At 42.6% G+C, this 20,499-nt stretch overlaps 1 protein-coding gene across 2 annotated transcripts in view; it reads right to left on the reverse strand.

Annotated features, from left to right (window-relative positions):
- The window catches only part of LOC126281716 (2-aminoethylphosphonate--pyruvate transaminase-like), a 96,899-nt gene that overhangs the window by 76,248 nt on the left and 152 nt on the right, over positions 1-20,499 (reverse strand). Inside the window, exon 2 of one of the 2 annotated variants that reach the window (XM_049980889.1) lies at positions 20,301-20,438. In XM_049980889.1, the coding sequence (XP_049836846.1) occupies positions 20,301-20,438 (138 nt within the window). Of the gene's footprint in view, positions 1-20,300; positions 20,452-20,499 lie in introns of those variants that run through there. The other variant, XM_049980890.1, reaches the window with a different exon arrangement.

A 20,499-nucleotide genomic window follows, 5' to 3' on the forward strand; every position in this document is an offset into this window, starting at 1 on the left:
GGCTCCACTGCTCGGCCCCAGCCACGCTGCAGCAGATGCTGAGTTCCACACCAAAGTTCGTGACTCAGCTGTCCAGGTGGCATCACTAACCATATAGGTTGAGCTCTTGGCGTGTTTACTGCCAGAGTGCAGCAGGAACCGCACCAACAGCCTTTCCAGCTTCAGATGATGCGACCCGACCCGAACCTGGCGAAACATTACTGACATCCAAGCAGACACCCAATGCCTACTGCTGGTACCACACCTGCTCTGGCAATGACGTGACAAACTGCTGGCCACCATGCTCGCACCCAAACGCCAACCACAGCCAGAATTAGATGCACCCAGCTGCGGTGCCATATCAAGGCATCTCAGTGTAGCAGAGCGGAATGACAGTGTCATCTACCTACTAGACACGGGCTCCAACCTGTCTATATACCTGTTATCTATGCTCAGGGACAAAATATCATCCAAGGAACCTTCACTGACCACGGCTAACAATTCCACATTAAAAATGTGTGGCACACACTACCGAGAATTGAACCTTGGGTTCCACTGCATACTTGTGTGGACATTTACTGAGGTGTACGTGAACGAACCAACCCTGGGCATGGACATTCTGGTGTACTTCAGTTTCCTAGCCGACACAGCAAACGCCCAGCTGATCAACTCTATGACTGGGTTGAAGATAGTGGGACAGTGGTGACACACTGCCTTCTTCAACATGAACCAGTGCAGTGCTCCAGTCCCTATGCCTACAACTAGACCAATTTCCAGAATGGGCTCCATCACCTGGCGTACCGAAAGAAGTCAAACATTCCATGGTACATCACATATTAACCACAACTGGTCCACCCACCTGAAGTTGACCACGTCGCGTTACCCCGATCGGCTCGCCACAGCTAAGGCCGAATTCGAGGCTATGCAGCGACAAGGCATCATCCACCCGTCAAGCAGTCCCTGGTCTTCCGCCTTGCATCTCGCTCGAATAAAGGACAATTCGTGGCGTCCATGCGGTGACTATTGTGCGCTAAACGTGCGAACGGTTCCAGATTGCTACGCAGTACCATCCCACTCTGGTGGGGTCAGTACTGTACAGGAAGATCGACTGTGCGAAGGCATTCACGCAGATCCCCATGACGCCTGAGGACATTCCAAGAACGGCAATAGCGCCACCCTTCGGATTGTTTGAGAGCCTCTTATGATTTTCGGACTCCGAAATGCACTCCAGACTTAGCAGCATTTCCTGGACAGTGTGCTACGAGGACTACCGTGGTGCTTTGCGTACCTCAACGACTTCCTGGTGTTTTCGACGTCGCCCGATCTCCACTGCCAACACCTGACAACCATTTACCAGTGTCTCAGCGAAGCCAGAATCGTCACCAATCCGGCAAAGCGCGTGTTTGGAGTCGCTGAGATAGAATTCCTCGGACTCCTCGCCAAACCCAGCAGCTGCAAACAACTTCCCAAAAAGGTACGAGCAATCGTGGAGATGCCTCGTCCACAGACGTACAAGGAATTGAGTCGTTAACTGGGGGTGCTGAATTTTTTCCGACGTCCAGGAACCACTGACTACAGCCCTACAAGGCCCGACAGCAAAAGGGAAGACTCCCGTTCCCTGGACGAATGCACGGGAAAAAAGTTTAAACGATTCGAAACGCGCCATTCCAGAAGCGACTGTACTCACACACCCAATGTATGACGCAGAGCTAGCCTTCATATTAGACGCCAGCCAGACAGCTATAGGCGAGGCGTTACAACAACGCTTCGATAACAGCTGGCGGCCACTCGCCTTATTCTCCAGGAAACTCTCGGAATCGCAACACGTTTGGGGCGCTTATGGCCGTGAGCCACTAGCGATATTTGAGGCTGTGAAACACTTCCACCTGTCTGTCGACGCACGTCCTTTTATTATATTCACGGACCATAAATCGATCACGCACGCGTTCGTCAACAATCACAATAAGTGTTCACCACGCCATTTCCGACAACTGGAGAACATCTCGCAGTTCTCCACAGACATCCGCCACTCTCTGGCATTGACAACATCGTGGCTGACTGCCTATCTCGAGCGTGTGCCGTCATCTCTCCCACTGTGAACTTTGAGGACAGTACCGACGTGCAGGAGAGTGACGACGAACTAAATAGCCTCCGCCACGACGCCTCCAGCGGCCTACAACTGAAACTGTTGGCTGTGCCAGGCTCCGATTGCAAGATCTGGTGTGACACCTCGTCAGGCACACAACGGCCGTTTCTCCCCGAGAAATTCCGGCGCAGCACCTTTGACCATATGCACGGCCTCTCACACCCTGTGTCAACAGCACTACATCACTCGTGGCCACACGTTTCGTCTGGCCCACCATTGAATGTCAGCACGCGAAGGTCGGCAGACACACCCACGCGCCCGTCGGCACGTTCCCCGATGTGACACGGCGCTTCCACACGTTCGTGTGGACATCGTGGGTCCTCTCCCCTCGTCCCATGGCAAGCGCTACCTGCTGACCGTGGTAGACCGTTTTACACGCTGGCTGGAAGCAACGCCGATTGTAAACATCACCGCCGAAACAGTCGCCACCACCTTAGTCAAAACTTGGGTGGCCCGCTTCGGCTGCCTCAGTCTTGTGACCACTGACTGCAGCCCCTGGTTCGACTGCGTGCTGTTCACACTCGTCGCCCTCTTATGTGGAGGGCAGCTGCAAAAAATAACAAGATACCATCCGGCGTCCAACGGCATGGTAGAGAGGCTCCACAGGGCGCTAAAAGCTGTTTTAACTTCCCCCAACACGACTAGGACAGAGGCACTTACCCCGGTATTGCTCGGCCTACGAGTTACTCCCAAAGAGGAAATCGGCACTCATATACGGGCAGTCACTGGCTATTCCAGGGGACTCGGTAGAGGAAGCACCACTGCCACACGACCATTCCGCACCGCCACTGACAGAACATTGATGCGCACACGTGACCGGCCTCCAACTGCTCGCACCGACGCTGCACGGTACAGGCAAAGTGTTTGTGCACGCCGACCTGCAATGTTCCAGCCACGTCACGTTGCACACTGATGCCGCACAGTCACCGCAGCTGCACAGCGTACTCAGGACTGCACCACGTCATCACCTGCAGCGACATCACGCTGGAGCTCGAGAGCAAGCCGACAAAGGTCATCATCAATCACATCAAACTGTTTTGCCTGCTTCTGATGCCGCACACTTCTATGACACCGCAGAAGACATAACTGCTGACAAAGCTTCCCGTGCCGCCAGCACCCATACCCACCACTGACAACAGCATGCAGATGTTGCTGGCTGTTATCCTGCTGCAAGCTGTCACTGTGCTGCCACGTGCGCCTCACCCCACCCTGCCCTGCCCTGCCATGCCATGCCAGCCGGTGCAGCAGCCCGAAGCACCCCCACCACAGCCACCAGTGGACCACGTCAAGTGTTCCAGCTGGCACATCCGATTCAAACACCCGTGTTGCGTGACAATTGCGCCACGCCACCAGAGACCAAACGGGCGAGAACCCAGCGCACCAGCTGCTGCCTGCCATAGAGACCCTGTCTCCAGTGGGCCGCCTCATCGCTGAGCCATTACCAGTTGAGCCACAGACTTTGCCACGCACGTCACCGGCTGTGTATCTGTTGGCACTCCTGGGACTGCATCCGTGCTGTGTTGCCTCCACCACATTGGGCATCAAGGCAGGTTTCCCCCGTGCCAGTCCCCACGATCGGAACCATGTCCATGCCGAAATGCCTCCACCACACTGGGCGTCGAGGCAGTCCTACTCCCACACTGGTTACCGTAACCGTTTCCCCATTGAGCTCTGGATGCCACCCCCGTGCCACCGGACATGTCTGGTGTTGTTCCAGGACTCACAAACTAGTCGTAACATCACAGAGCCATGTGCTTACGCTGTGCGATGCTTCAGACAGTTCGGAGCCAACGCCACCAGCTGTTCTTTTCATAGCCGCTGCACGGGGTCACGCCCCCATGTTCCCAGCAGTACTGCCTGCCGCCACTGCCACTAGCCACCGCAAGAGGACTCGCCACCACGTGTCAGCCGGCACCGCACACTGATGTCACCAGTCGCTGCCAAATCACTGCTCCACCAGACCACAGCCATCGTGCTACCACTTATGTCAATGCACGTGAACTATGATAGGATGGAGTTGTAGAGTGATGGCTGTGCTGTCACACAGTCCCAAGCTCTGCTCTCCAAGGGGGCATCTGTCTGGTGGTCCCCCACACAGCCGTGCGGATGCTGGATCTACTATTGTGGCCGACACAGCATCCGCAGCACGCGTGCGCAGATTTGCCGTTAGCTGAAAGCCCGACATCAGTGCAGCATGCACTGGGTCTGTGATGACAAAGCGAGAACCAGTATGAGACAGGCATCAGAACATGCTGGATGCATTGGATGAATAATTGTGCTGCCTAGCCGCGAAGCAAATGGGTCGAGCAATAGCAGAATCACCACATGTGCACACACAGAAGGCAGCTCATCCATTTATGCACCCACTTTTGCCTCACCTGCGAAAAATGCGGCACTGCACAGATAGTGCTGGCAGCTGGCCTTACAGAGACAAGCACATGGCTATGCTACGTCTTATGGAGTGGAGTGTACACCCTCCGGAATCCGCACCACTTAACCTCAAGCCGTCAACTGCAGTCATGCAGTTGACGATGGACTATATCAGGCTCAATTGTACACATCTCAATCATTGTAATAAATGTGTTTGCCTCACACTGGCATTTCATTTGTATTCAGTCAACTTGGCCTCCTCTGAGCAGAGTGCATGGGCACAACTATAGTGTTGGCTCGTCGCAAAATAATTGTAGCAGAGTTACGAGAAATCCCATTACAATGGAACTTTGTAAGGAGCTGCATAAAACCACAGACCCAATCAGCTTAGATTATAATCAACAACTTTTTTTTAGGCTCAGTTTCAAGCAATACGATTTTATGGAACTAAACTCTTTGGACTGGAAAGAACCCTGTTCACATGCCAAAGAAACCAACTTGTGTAATAATTTGACTGATTAAAATACTGTGTCATGAAGTGTTGTAAAATATCAGTACACTTTAGCATCTAAATGTGCAGTATCTTAGAAATAAACTCAATTTGCTGCAAGTATTTGTGGACGAAAATTCACCATATCTGTTAGTAATTACAGAACAAGGACTAAAAGACAATGAAATTGTTGTTGAACAATACTGCAAAGAAGGAACATCTGAAACAGCAGGTGTTGTGGTCCACATAAACTCATTCAAACAGGTTAGCTAAACATACAGTTATTGGTATGTGCCATCCACCAAGTACAGATGTATTGTGCTATCTTGATAGACTTAACAGGGCAATTAGACAAACAGGATCCACTGACCTTAGCATAGTTGGAGAGATAAATATTGATGCGAACTCCTGTAATACAACATATTTGAAAATAACAGATATATTAAACTCATATAATCCACAAATATAGTGAACTCTGACACTAGAATAACAGAGTCAAGCTCCAGGAAGATAGGTTATATAATAGTCAACAAAAACGTAAAAGACAGTTGATTTTCATTATTCAGATCACTATTGTCAGGTGTTAGAATATTTAAGGTTTGCTGCACCAACAGCAACTAAGATAATTGAGAAGAAGCAGGTTCTGAATACCACCAACATTAGCACCTTCAAAATTAAGTTAGCAGAGGAGAAATGGGACACTATTTACCAAACTAAAGGGTCAGAAAACAAATGGGAAAAATTTTATAAGACAGTGCTGAAGCACTTCAACTGCTGCTGCCCTCTCAAAGAAATAATCAGGGTATGAACCAACTCTCGTCTTGAAAGTAATACTAGGTTGAAACTTACACTTAGGCTTATTAAGTTAAGGCAAAATATATATGACCTTGACTGTTTATATAAGGAAACAAAGCTAAATATATTTAAGCCAAAAAAAGTTCTAAGACAGACCTTTCACACTTGAGGAAACAGATAATCAACGATGCAATAGAGCATTCAGCCAATGTAGGTAAGGCATCCTGGAGACTAATCAATAAATATCATAAAACAACCAGCAAGGGACAGACTGAACCCGTTAGCATTAGACACGAGGGCCATCTACTGACAGATCCCAATCAAGTATGTAATTTATTCGATAAGCATTTCATCTCTCCTTCTGACCACCCAGCCCCTATTATAGATCTACTGGCTGGCACACCAAATGATGTCATGTATGGTATAGAGCTCAAATTTAGGGAAGTGAATCGGCAGGAAATATTTAACACAATGAAAGAGCTAAATAACAAGTATTCATCTGGATGGAATGGTATCTCAAATGTGGTGTTAAAGAAATGTGCCAATGAAATAACTAAACCCCTTACCTATCTTATAAACTGTAGTATTGATGAAAACATATACCCAAATGCCTAAAAATATGTGTAAATCAACCAATCCATAAGAAGGGAAGTAAAGAAAAAGTTTCAAATTATAGACCGATATCACTAATTGCTACCTTCAGTAAAATATGTGAAACAATTATACTATCACAACTCACATTTTTCTCAAGATACAATATGCTTACTGCATCACAACATGGGTTGAGGAAAGACCTAAGCATGATCACTGCTGTTATTAATTTCTTTCATCAAGTATATAGCAATATACTACAGGGTATGCTCACAGCCAGAATATTCCTTGACCTGAGCAAAGCTTTGGACTCAGTAAACCATGAGCTTCTCTTTAAAAAATTGTGGTCGTACAATATCAGCAATGCATGAATGAAACTTCTATCCACCTACCTGGTGAATCGGAAACAATGTACCAAACTTACATATCAAACTGACAATAAGATCTTAACCTTTAAATCCACGAGTGACACAGTGTCACAGGGAGTCTCTCAAGTTTGAATTCTTGGACCTTTCCTCTTTTAAGCATGTATTAATGATGTTGTACACCCCATTAACTCATACATTATAAATTATGCTGATGATATCTCAGTTTTCTTTAATGGTAAAGATTGTGAGGAATTGAAATTCTCAGCAAGCAATGGGATACTAGAATTGAGTTCATATTTTCATGCACAAGAATTAAAGGTCAATGGAAATAAATCCCAGATGTTAATATTTACCACCCATGCATAAATGAGCTAGGTGGCGTAGTGGCAGATGAAGGAAATGAGTGTAGGGGTCTACCTGGACTCAAAACCTTCGGGGGATTAACCACATTAATGCTGTATGTAAAAAAGTCAGCAATGGGCTGTATCTTCTTAGCCAACTGTCCAAAATGGTGCCCACCCACATGCTTAAAACTGTGTATTATGAGATAATCTATCCCCATCTTAGCTACTGTATAGAAATATGGGGTTGCGCTGCAGACATTCACCTTAACAGACCACTATTGCTACAAGAAAGAAGGTTAAGGATTATACATGGAATAGGCTATAAAGACTCTTACGGTGATGTTTTTGGACAACACAAGTACTTCACCATATACTCTTTGTATCTTTATAAATTAATTACTTTTTTGTCTCACAGAAAACTGGACTAACTAAATGTAGTGGTATACATGACCACAACACCAGGTCCAAAGAGAATTATTACCAACAAAGAACAAGATTAAAAATGACGGATCAGAGCCCATATACTAATGGACGGATATGGTATGATAAACAGCCTGAGTCCATGAAAAACAGTAATAAAAAGCAATACAAATCAAAACTAAAAGAATTCTTAATTGAAAACTGTGTCTATTCACTCAACAAAGTTTAAATGTTTAAGTTTAAGAGCTACAAAATAATATATAAAAAAATAATTTGCTGTATTAATATGTGTAAGATGTAATGTATTTTGACAAGCATCAATTTACTGTTTAATTACCACCTGTAAGGCTAATATCTAAATGTATTTTTGTTTGTAACTGTACTTGACATTTCCAAAAGCTATCACATTGATGACTCCATGCAAAAAAAATCTAAATAAATAAGGCTTTTCCCACAGAAAAAAGTCTACTGGTGTCAAATCCAGAGAATGGACCAGCTAATATACAGGTCCCCTGTGTCCAATCCAACAAATTGGAAACAATTCATGAAAACATGCTGTAGTAGTTCATGTACTAAGGGCTAGACTGCCATCATGTTGGTACCACAAGTCTTCAGAGGATTATCTTCTAGCATCCATGGAAAATGGTCTGTTAGGAGGCTGCAATACTTGTTCACATTTGGTGTCCTGTCTATGAAAAACAGACCTATGAACTGATGGTTCACTATCTCACACCACATTTTGATACTCCATGGGTGTTGACGTTCCACCTGACAAAGCCAACTGGGGCTGTCAGGAGACCAATAGTGCACGTTTCAGCTATTTATCTGGCTACGATTGGTAAACGCTAAACAAGGAATGTGATACATGTCCATGTACAGAAGTTAACATGATTCTAATAATCATTTCCATGCAGCTCTTGATGGAGGAAATTGTGATAGGGATGGAAGCTATGTTGGTGGAGAATGTGTACGGCACTTGCCTGTCTCATGCCACTTCCTGATTTTATGGGAGCTAACATGCAGATCAACTGCAACAGTAGCAACAATATTAATTTTCCTCTCTACTGTCATCACTTATTTCCTTCTGGTACACTGTGTATGTGTTACACTAGCACTTTTACGTAACTGGTAAAGAGGTTGTTAAATAATTGCCAAGATGATTTATGTCTATTGGGATATCTTGCTACATCTTCCATAAAAGAACAAACTGCATTCTTCCTACACTCTCTTTACATCATGAGCGTGTCAGTTTTTTCTGCATTGGTAAACCTTCTTGTTCACTCATGACCTACTGCTTGGACTGTGATGCACTAACTAACAAGTAAGTCACAATGCATTCAAGGAACACACAAGCACAGTGTAAGCAAAGATAACAACATCGTACCTATAGTAACTATGTAAATTGATTGGCATAAACAAGAGTCAGTGTGGACTTTTCAAAATAAATGACTTACACTAGAATCCTGCAACAGACACCACTGACATTCTAATTTACCCTACTTTTAGTTTTTTAATGCCAATAGGCACTGTTCCACTTAAAGAAGTGTGTGTTTGCACAAAAATATACTTTCTAAGTATTATTACAGTCTATTAATTAGCTAACAATACAAGGGCCTAACTACCTATTCATTCTGTGAAAATCGCATATCTATAGCACTTCCCATTTCCGCAAATTTTTGTGGTGCACGTTTGAGGTGATTCAACCTGCATAATGAACCTGCCCTAGTAAATTTGCCATGAAATTATATTATATTATATTTTGCTGTGAAAGACTGAACAGTGCCCTGTAATATTTATTTTGTGATAACTACCATATGAGTGCAGTGGTTGGGAGTGCAGCATTGTGTGCCCTTGTAAGGGTGTGGCTATTGTACAGCGTCAGGGTAGAAGAATATTATAGCAAATGTATTGTGGAGATTTCCAGCTCTAAATACCAACTAACAGCCTCTAATAAATTATCTATGTCATGTACAGCAAGCAGAGTAAAAATGCATTTAACAACACTTCAAAAGGATAACAAGCCTAACAGTCTCATCTCTCATTATGGTACTGGTAGTCATTTTACTCATTGCTGAGTGTCATGACCTCATTTCCTCATTCATTCTTATGTAGTTGAAACTTCAGATGGATGTCTCCATCCACAGCGATCTTCAGCCTTTGTTAATATGATGTGAAGAGGCAGGCTGGTAATCTTATTCGCTTGATTCAACTATCTATTTGCAGCTCTCCTATGTGGTCTTCTGCCCTCAGCTTTTCACTACACAATGGTCTTCTCTAAATTATCCCCTTTCCTTCTCAATATGTGCCCAAGGAACTGAAGGTATATTTGGCTGACATGAGAAGATAATCTTCTTGTCATTTTAAGTTCTTCTGTTATTGAAACATTTGTTCTTTTTGTATCCACAGTACATATAACATTCTCTGGCAACACCACATCTCAAAGGCATCAATGCGCTTCATATCACTACCTTTCATGGTCCAGGTCTTGCAACCATATAAGAATACAGGAAACACCAATGCTTCTATCAAGCACACCATCGTTGTCTTGGATATTGCCCGATTTTGCCATATCTTAGTGAGTTTGACTGTTGCAGCTCGGCCAAGCAAGATTCGTCATCTTATCTCTTTATCACACTTTCCTGTGCAATTGATCAGAGAGCCTAGATATTCACTATCTCCAGATTCCTTAAGCATCCTGTGAGTTGGTTTTGATTGATGCCTTGGTGATTTATAACCATTTGCCAAGCATACAAGTATGTGATGTGTATTGTATTACAAATTGAGCATATAATTCACTGGAGATGACTACAAAAAAGAAAGATCAAACCATTGTATATATTATTCTTGTAAGGAAGTACAGATTAATAATTTTTGTTGGTTTTGAATAATATAAGACACAAGAAACTAAGTGTCTGTTAATGACTAAAAATTACCCTGCCAATCCATTCATTTCATGTAATTTTGTGTGATACTAGAAAGAACTTTACAATATTGGATTAACTAACAAATTAATCATTAGTATTGCTTCACACTAACTGAGATAGTCTACATTTTCAAAGTGATTACTTTACATGTTTTGTATGAACTGGTTCAGATGCCAAAGGTCTTTAGCCATGCAGCATGACATGATTTTATTTAGATTGATTCAAATGAGAAGTAACTGTTTACGTACAATTACTACATATTCAGATATTATGTACAATAATTAATACTGTAGCACACCAACCATATTTGATCATAAATGAACTAAGTCAGAAACAGGATTGCAGCAGCACCATCTGCATTCAGGCATGTGTGTGTGTAACTTAGTCACTGCACTGTTGTAAGGCAGGCCAACCTGGTAACTTGGAAATATTTAAAGCAGCAGTATTCAAGCAGCAGGTTCACAAGCCTTTCCACACTGGTGGCTGCTGAAATGTTTAACGTACCTGCCAAAAGGTGTTGCACAGGCCAAACCTATGCAGCTTGGAAGAGCATATATACTCAAACCACTTGTACTAGCCATTTCTGTCAGTTCCACAGCTCTACCACCTAAGCCACTGTGTCGCCTGGCCACCATATGGGATGGTGGTCACAGATCGCAGTTCCCATCCTTGTCAGGGCAGCCCACCTTGAAACTGATCAGTCCTGTAACTGCCACTACACTGGGCCAATACTGGCTGGGGATAGCAGCCACGACCACCAGCACAGGGGCGGTGAGTCACTGCCTGATATGACTCTGGTCAGTCACCTTCCGACATCACTGGCAGGCAGGGCAAGGATCGTGTCACCAACAGCTTGAGGGGCATTGTAGAGGCTGCTGAGCCTAAAGAAATGCTGTTGGCACTTTCTGGATCATTCAGCACCATACACAAGTTGGTAGCAGTGGAAAGTTTCACAAGCAAGTGTTAGGGCCATATGACACATGTGAGACGTAAGAATGATTAATGATTAGATAGAGGAATTAAGTTGGTATGTTTTGTTCTGTTGTATTCATAATTTATTGATCTTCCAAAATTAGAAAGGATAAAGGCAACGATACGTCAGCGTCAGGGATGGAAGGGGTATCAGAGCCAGAGGCAGTACATGTATTGTTGAGAAAGGTAGTGTAATTAACAATAGATAATATGGAATGGTGTAGTCAGTCAGAAGTGCTCTTGAGGTACAATAGATATCTGAAGAGTTTGAGAAGGAGTTAGTACAATGGTATAGAAAGCAGAACAGTGCCAGTCTGATAGCAGTTAGGGTTGGTAGTGAAGAAGCATGGAGAGTTTAGGGAAGATATGAGAAGAAAGGTCAATGAGTGTATTGAGCTGCAACAGGACACAATAGTGAATGGAGTAATATTGCAGGAAGCTGAGCAAAGAGCACTTGATGCATTTTTAAGGGGGCTACCTTCAGAAATGTCAAGAAGAGTGCAGACAGGAGTACTGGTTAATTTACACCCAGCTATTAAGTTGGCAGCAGAATACAAGGAAATCGATGTGTCAACAGATTACAAGACAGGCAGATGGAGTATTTTCAGCTAATATAAGATGTTATGGGGATGCACAGATGGGACATGTTAGGACACAATATTGTCATCCACAAAACAATGGAAGTAAGGACAGAGGTTAATATAATGGTAGTAGTACTTTCAGGGATATGGACTGGGGAAAAATGGATGTTATATCCCAAAGGGACCCCAAAGTCCAACTACAGGCATCACTAGTACAAGTATAAGGGGCATTCAAAAAGAAAGGAACCAGTACCTGTATATTTGAAGTATTGACCTTGACTGTTGAGACACTATGTGGATGCACACCATAGCACTTGGAACATCTATTTAAAATATTTCATCATAGAATTTAACTCAAAACAGCACATAAATACTGGTTTGTTCCCTTACGAGGTAGTGTACTGGCATAAAATGCTGTCACCATTTGACATAATAAAAGGCAAGAAGGTTAAGATGAGAGAATCTGTTAAAGAATTCACAAGAGTGATAAGAGAAGCATGGATTAGAGTGTGCAGAGCTAACACAATGGCACAAGGGAAGCAAGAGGAAGCAGTGAGCCACACAGCAAGAATGCTACAGTAGAAAGTGGGTGAATGGGTCATGTCGTTGACCCCCTATATCCCGAAGAAGATGAAAAAATTCATTACAAGGTATCAGGGATTATATCAGGTTGTAGAAATGACTTAACCTATAAACATCAAGATCCAATTTCCTACAAGGGTGCCGGCCGGGGTGGCCGAGCGGTTCTAGGCGCTACAATCTGGAACTGCGCGACTGCTACGGTCACAGGATCAAATCCTGTCTTGGGCATGGATATGTGTGATGACCTTAGGTTAGTTAGGTTTAAGCAGTTCTAAGTTCTAGGGGACTGATGACCTTAAAAGTTAAGTCCCATAGCGCTCAGAGCCATTTGAACCATTTTTCCTACAAGGGCAACAATTGTACATATAAGGCTTCTGGGGCCTTTTTCAAGGAGTACAGATGTTATTCCAAAAGCAGTGTAACTGGGAAGAAAGGAAAAAGGGAAAGGGAAGATATGGAATAGTGAACTGGAAGATGTGGAAGAGTCGAGGCAAGGAGGCCTGCATGCATTAAGACCTAGGAGATAAGATAAGAATTATATTTTTAGTATTTTGTTTATTGGGTATCACTGTAGTATAGTGTTGTACAGTAAGCAAGATGGACTGCTACAGGACAGCAGGGCTTTTGAGGGGGAGGGAAGGTTGAAACTTAACAATCCATTGAAACCAATTTAAAAAACACATATTTTTTGACCACAAACAGTAATTTCTGATGTAGGGGTGTAGGTAAATATGTACTTGTAGAATGGATACAAAGAAACCAGTTTCTATATTATATGGTAATTGTACTGAAGGGTGTAGGTCCTGTAATTGGCAGGAACATTCCCCGAAACATGAACCTTTTTCAATTAATAAAAACAGTAAGAGGATTGTTAACATGTTGACTATTGTCATATTAAGGGCCACAGCAACACTTACTCTGCTGCGCATAATCTTTGTTTTCATTAACACGAAGGAGAACACTGAATGACAGACAGAACCAGCTACTACACAAACCCCGGGGGACTGGATTCCAAGAGCCTAGAAGGCCACAGATGAAATCATAAACGTAGACTAAGCAGAAGTTCAGATCAGCCAGAGGAGACCAGGAAGGAACAGTCATAGCTGAGGATGTTGTTGTTGTGGTCTTCAGTCCTGAGACTGGTTTGATGCAGCTCTCCATGCTACTCTATCCTGTGCAAGCTTCTTCATCTCCCAGTACCTACTGCAGCCTAGATCCTTCTGAATGTGCTTATTGTATTCATCTCTTGGTCTCCCTCTATGATTTTTACCCTCCACTCTGTCCTCCAATACTAAACTGGTGATCCCTTGATGCCTCAGAACATGTCCTACCAACCGATCCCTTCTTCTAGTCAAGTTGTGCCACAAACTCCTCTTCTCCCCAATCCTATTCAACACTTCCTCATTAGTTATGTGATCTACCCATCTAATCCTCAGCATTCTTCTGTACATATGAGGCTTGTGGGGCCTTTTTCAAGGAGTACAGATGTTATTCCAAAAGCAGTGTAACTGGGATGAAAGGAGAAAGGGAAAGGGAAGATCTGGAATAGTGAACTGGAAGATGTGGAAGAGTCAAGGCAAGGAGGCCTGCATGCATTAAGACCAGGAGGATAAGTAGTGCATAAGAAAATACACAGTCAAGTCACATTAGTGTGGCCACCACCTTTGTTCAAAGCCGATAGAACCACCCACAAATGACAGCTGGTGGCACTAGCAGTGGAGGGTACATAAAGCCATGTCAAGGGATGCAGAAAAGAGTGGAGTCATTGTTGTAACACAGAAACAGAGCGAATTATCAGATGTTCAAAAGGGTATGATCATTGACTTTCAGACCCAGGGTGGAAGCACATCTGAAATGGCTAAGCTTTTAAACTGTGCTGCTGCCCCTGTGGTTAAAGTATACTGTGCATGGCAAAATAGTGCTATCCAAAACTGGCACTGAGGCAACTGTGGTGAACCACGGACCATAGATGATAGTGATGAATGATGATTGTAGAAACGAGTTCAGGTGGACAGACGTGTAACTGTTGAGCAACACCAAGATGAACCAAACGAATACCAAGAGTCTCTCCTCAACAACTGTTTGGTGAGTGTTGCTGTGCATGGGCTTCTGCATCAGGTGCCTGGTTCATGCAACCATGATGTCTGCTAGAATGAAATTTTCACTCTACAGCGGAGTGTGCGCTGATATGAAATTTTCTGGCAGATTAAAACTGTGTGCCGGACTGAGACTCGAACTCGGGACCTTTGCCTTTCGCGGGCAAGTGCTCTACCGACTGAGCTACCCAAGCAGACACGAACGTGTGTGTGTGTGTGTGTGTGTGTGTGTGTGTGTGTGTGTGTGAGAGAGAGAGAGAGAGAGGGAGAGAGAGAGAGAGAGAGAGAGAGAGAGAGAGAGAGAGAGAGAGAGTGTATACCTGTCCTTTTTTTTCCCCTAAGGTAAGTCTTTCCGCTCCCGGGATTGGAATGCCTCCTTACCCTCTCCCTTAAAACCCACATCCTTTCGTCTTTCCCTCTTTCCCGATGAAGCAACCATTGGTTGCGAAAGCTTGAATTTTGTGTGTATGTTTGTGTATCTATCCACATATATATATTAAAAACAAAGACTTACCAAGAGGGAAAGTGCCGGTAGATAGGCACAATAAATAAAACACACAACACACACACACAGAATTTCTAGCTTTCACAACCGACGGTTGTTCTTCAGGAAAGAGGGAAGGAGAGGGAAAGACGAAAGGATGTGGGTTTTAAGGGAGAGGGTAAGGAGTCATTCCAATCCCGGGAGCAGAAAGACTTCCCTTAGGGGGAAAAAAGGACAGGTGTACAATCGCGCGCGCGCACACACACACACACATATCCATCTGCACATACACAGACACAAGCAGACATTTTGTGCCTTTACAAATGTCTGCTTGTCTCTGTGTATGTGCGGATGGATGTGTGTGTGTGTGTGTGTGTGTGTGTGTGTGTGTGTGTGTGTGCGAGAGTGTACACCTGTCCTTTTTTCCCCCTAAGGGAAGTCTTTCTGCTCCCGGGATTAGACTGACTCCTTACCCTCTCCCTTAAAACCCACATCCTTTCGTCTTTCCCTCTCCTTCCCTCTTTCCTGAAGAAGCAACCGTCGGTTGCGAAAGCTAGAAATTCTGTGTGTGTGTGTGTTTTATTTATTGTGCCTATCTACCAGCGCTATATATATATACATATGTGTGTGTGTTTGTGTTTCCTTTCTGATGAAGGCTTTGGCCAAAAAGCAATTTGTCTCTTTTCATTGTGTCTGTCTGCAACTCAGTGTATCATCTTTACAGTGAATACAATCTATCTTTTCCTAATTTTGTTGATATTCCAATCTGGAGTTTCCACTGATTTTGAATTTGTGATGTTTCCTTTATGGTGCTTTTCAACAGCTGCATTTGTAATCCAATTGGTGAAAGAAGTGATAGACTTCAGATGTCACGTATTTTATTTCATCTGTAATAGCTGTTTCTGAAATTGTGATATTGGATCCAACAGACTCTGTTCACTGGTAATAATGTTAATGTGTACTGCCAGTGCTACCAGTACTGTATTGCCAGAAACACCCATGCAGCTGGAAGTGGTCATTTACAAGGATCCAAGAAGCAGCTGCACAGGATGTGAAGATTTCACAGGCATGAATAGTCACTTTATACCACACATAAAAGAGGGCCACCACTATAATACCAGACAGTTGTGATTCTGTGCCTGCACACTGTTCATCCAAGAGATCTGTCACCAGACTACTTCTACAATTCAAATGTTGCTATAATAATACTTCGACTTTGATCACAGATTCTATTTGAATTTTTGGCAAATTGTTATTGATAAGCCTTGGCTACAGCCCGGTTTTCAAAGTGCATATACACTTGTTCATGTAAGAACCAGTGTTCTGTCTTAAAATTATTTGTATTTTTGCACTTGTCCAATTACATGCAACTCTGGACCAACATTAAAAGTTCCTCTTCTTGGTCCTTCCCAGACCTCTGGGATATATTTATTTACTCTGCTGAATACATAAATCTTCCTACTTAATTTAGTTGCTCTTTTTACTTGTGTAATCAATGTTGCTACAACGACCAAGTGGTCACAGATACCAGTTTCAAGGTGGACATTCTCAAAGGAGTGAGACCAATTTATTGCCACTAAATGTAACATATTTCCGTTGTGAGTGGGCTTCTAAACTATCTATTCCAGAGAAAGTGTTCAGTATTATTCAGTGTCTTGTCAAGCCCACCACTCAAAAATCTGTAGTTAACCAAATTCACAATGTTATGAAAAGGATAAACTGCTACTCATCATACACAGAAAACAATGAGTTGCACACAGGAAGTCCAAAGTCTCGTGTGTGCAAGTTGTGTTTGTCTGAATGTGTACCCTCTTACTGTTTTGAAAGGAGGCCTTTAGGCTGAAAGCTTAAATGCATATCAGGCTTTCTGTTGTGCCTGCCTGTGACTCCAACATCTCCTCTATATGGTGAGCACCAATATATCTTTTTCATTATACTGTTATTATACCATGTATGAATGCATTAAACTGGGGACCTAGAAATGACGGAGAGGCTTCATCCCACCATAGCCCTCAGTGGTTCACAACCCCACAACAGGCCACAGCAGTCTACCCACCCCACCGCTGCCCTACACCAAACCCAGGGTTATATTGCGGTTCGGCTCCCAATGGACACCCCTCACCCCCGGGAACATCTCATACCAGATAAGTGTAATCCCAAATGTTTGCGTGGTAGAATAATTATGGTGTATGCATATGTGGAAATGGTGTTTGCGCAGCAATTGCAGACACAGTGGAACTGAGCAGAATAAGGGGAACCAGCCCACATTCACCAAGGCATATGAAAAACCACCTTAAAAACCATCCACAGGCTGGCCGGCACACAGACCTTGACACTAATCTGCTGGGCGGATTCGTGCCAGGGTCCAGCACACCCCCCACACAGCAAGTAGCGCGTTAGACCATGTGGCTAGCTGGGTGGGCTTAAGATACCATCCTGGACTTCCCATTATTTAGATATCCTATTTATGTGCTTGGCAATTACAGTCTCCTCCAATTATGACAGTAAGTTTGGAAACATATGTATTTGTGAGCTGGAGTTCCTCTAGTTTTGAGTTACATCTGTGAAAAGCTTGGTGGTCAGTAGGAGAACATAGTCATAAGTTTATGGTGAATCTGGATGATGAATCTTGCCCAAATAATCTAACATGAAGCTTCAATTTCTATTTTGGTGGATTGGAATTTCTTGTCTACTTGAAACACTGAAGGTTGATATATTGACAGTACGGTGCTCTGCCTCATCTCTCTCTGTTCCACCTAGATTGACCTCCCAGACTGTTCAGTTTTACATCAATGGGTTTCTATGCACAGTAATTTGTGAAGGTAGACATTTAACATTTGAAATGCAGGCCACAAGAATTTTGAGAGTGTGACAATCAATCATAACATAATAGGATTTGTTGAGAGGGTGTACCAATCATTTATTTAACAATGTTAACATCATAGCAATGCTGGAAATGAACATTTTGAATGTTCACAGTTAAAATACGATTTGAGAAAAGAAGAGTGTTTGGGGAAATTTAATTTATGTTTATATGATCACCCATGAATAAAAATTTAAAGTTTATCTATCTTTGACTCTTCAGCTTAAAAAGCTTATCTTGAGAAAATTTAACAAATAACTGGACTGTTTAGCATAACTAGTATTGGATAGTACCAGTCAGATTAATTTGATTCATTTTGCATTTGTTTGTTGATTGATTACCAATTTATGGTCATACCTCCACAATGGTGCATTATTTCTAGTCCTTAATTATCTGAAAAATCTTATTTGATTTGACATTTCCTACCTTTCACTAATCTTATTGCGATTTTTTTTTCTTTTTTTTGCTCCCCTGTGGCCTGTAAATTGCTTCTGTAAATCAATCTTGATGACACAGTCAGGGTTTACATCTGGGTAACCAACTGGAATCTCACTATTTAGACCTATACAATGCATGGTTGCAGTGCTCACTTACACTTTGGATGAAAGGAAACTTAAACATGCAGTCTAGAGTTTACTATACAATTAAAAATTAGTTTGAGAACTCATATTACGGTCAATAACAAAATTAAAGAGAACAAAAGCACTTCAGTTACATAAATGTTCATAATGTAATTATTTTTTACAGTAGAATCATACACCCAAGATCAGTAATATGTAATACTAATGTCTCACTATTTTATGATCTCAATATCTCACACCTCACTTGGAAAGCTGATACAGTTTTTCTACCCTGCAGCAGGGAAGATATGGAGTAGTAACAGAGACATGATAGAAGGAATCTAAAAGTGTGTGCGATGTATGCAGACCACCTGTAAGAGTATGTGGTGTACGCAGTGTTAACCAATGTTTAACTGGTTCTCATGTTATCTAGCTAAATTCTTCCAAATTTGTATATATGTAAAAGCATTGTAGATACACATAACAGAATGATACAGAGCATTTGTTGAGACAATGACCTAAGACTCGAATGATAAAGACTCATGCTCTGTCCAGACATACTGATTTAGCTTCTCAAAAGATTTTCCTAAATTAATTGACAGAAGCCAGATTGGTTCCTTCAACAAGATTACGTCTCACCACCTCTTCTCTCCCTGTTAAGCTCATGTGTATGCCTTCATATGTTTCAGCCGATAGCATCCTCCTACAGGCCAACCGCAAATTAGAACAACATGCCACCCTTCATATGTTTCTGTGTATTACGTACATTTTTTTTTCCGGATTAATCCGACAAAGCCTAAATCATTGTGAAATGATCATTGGATGAATAAATTACTTATACTAATACCTGGTGAACCTCTCATCATCTAAGAACATATGCATCTAAATATGAATACAATGTGGTGAGCTGGGAGTGTACTGAGTAAGAAAAATACAAAGGCAAGACAATTTTGTTTGCCTGTTTAGGCAGCAGTAAAAGGCTGCAGTCTCAAAGCAGAAATACTGGTAAATGAAAAAGCATTACACTGTTGAATAAGCTATCAGACTTAGTCTTCATTGCATGTACACAGTCATATGCATGAATGTCTCTCTCTCTCTCTCTCTCTCTCTCTCACACACACACACACACACACACACACACACACACACACACACACGTGTGCAGCAACTGTCGTCTCTGGAAACTGAAGCCTGGCCACCATGGATTTCCTATTATTTGAATAAACAATTATTACTGAGTATTTAGGAATAACAATTAGTGTTTACGCAACTTACTGTGTAAAAGATATAAAATAATTTAGCTTTGAAAATTTTTTTAAAAAATGTATTAGGTTTGATAACACACTACAGATAGTTTGCTGGTTAACAGCAAAGAACTAGGATTTATAACATTTCTATCACAAAATACTTCAACTTCAAAAGCCTAAATCTTCTTGTACATTCTCACCTCATAAACTGTGTGTGTGTGTGTGTGTGTGTGTGTGTGTGTGTGTGTGTGTGTGTGTGTGTGTGTGTGTGTGTATATGGGGTAAAAATAATGTTTTTAATCCAGGAAGTAGCAAAATATTACAACTCAAATCAGAACCGTGTTTTCATACTAATTAATATACATCCCATTCTAAAACGGGATGCAAATAAAACCTTTAGACATCACAGTTCATAACACAAGATAGATATTTACATAAAAATTGCCATGCAACATATGCACATGATATATTGATAATTTTTGTTTTACCTGTAATGTCCAGAAGAGACTGCCTGATCTCTTTGATAACATTAATAAATTGTGTGTCTCTAGAGCCAAGATCAAATAACATGGCTTCTTTCACTGGTTTGCTACATCCTAGTGGACCTGGGGTGAACAGTTTCTTCTCTGAAGAGGTAAGGGATTTATGTTATGTTGTATCTCTGTCAAAAAAGCAGTAATTTTTGCA

This window comes from Schistocerca gregaria, chromosome 7 (assembly GCF_023897955.1).
Source record: "Schistocerca gregaria isolate iqSchGreg1 chromosome 7, iqSchGreg1.2, whole genome shotgun sequence".
Taxonomy (NCBI): Eukaryota; Metazoa; Arthropoda; class Insecta; order Orthoptera; family Acrididae; genus Schistocerca; species Schistocerca gregaria.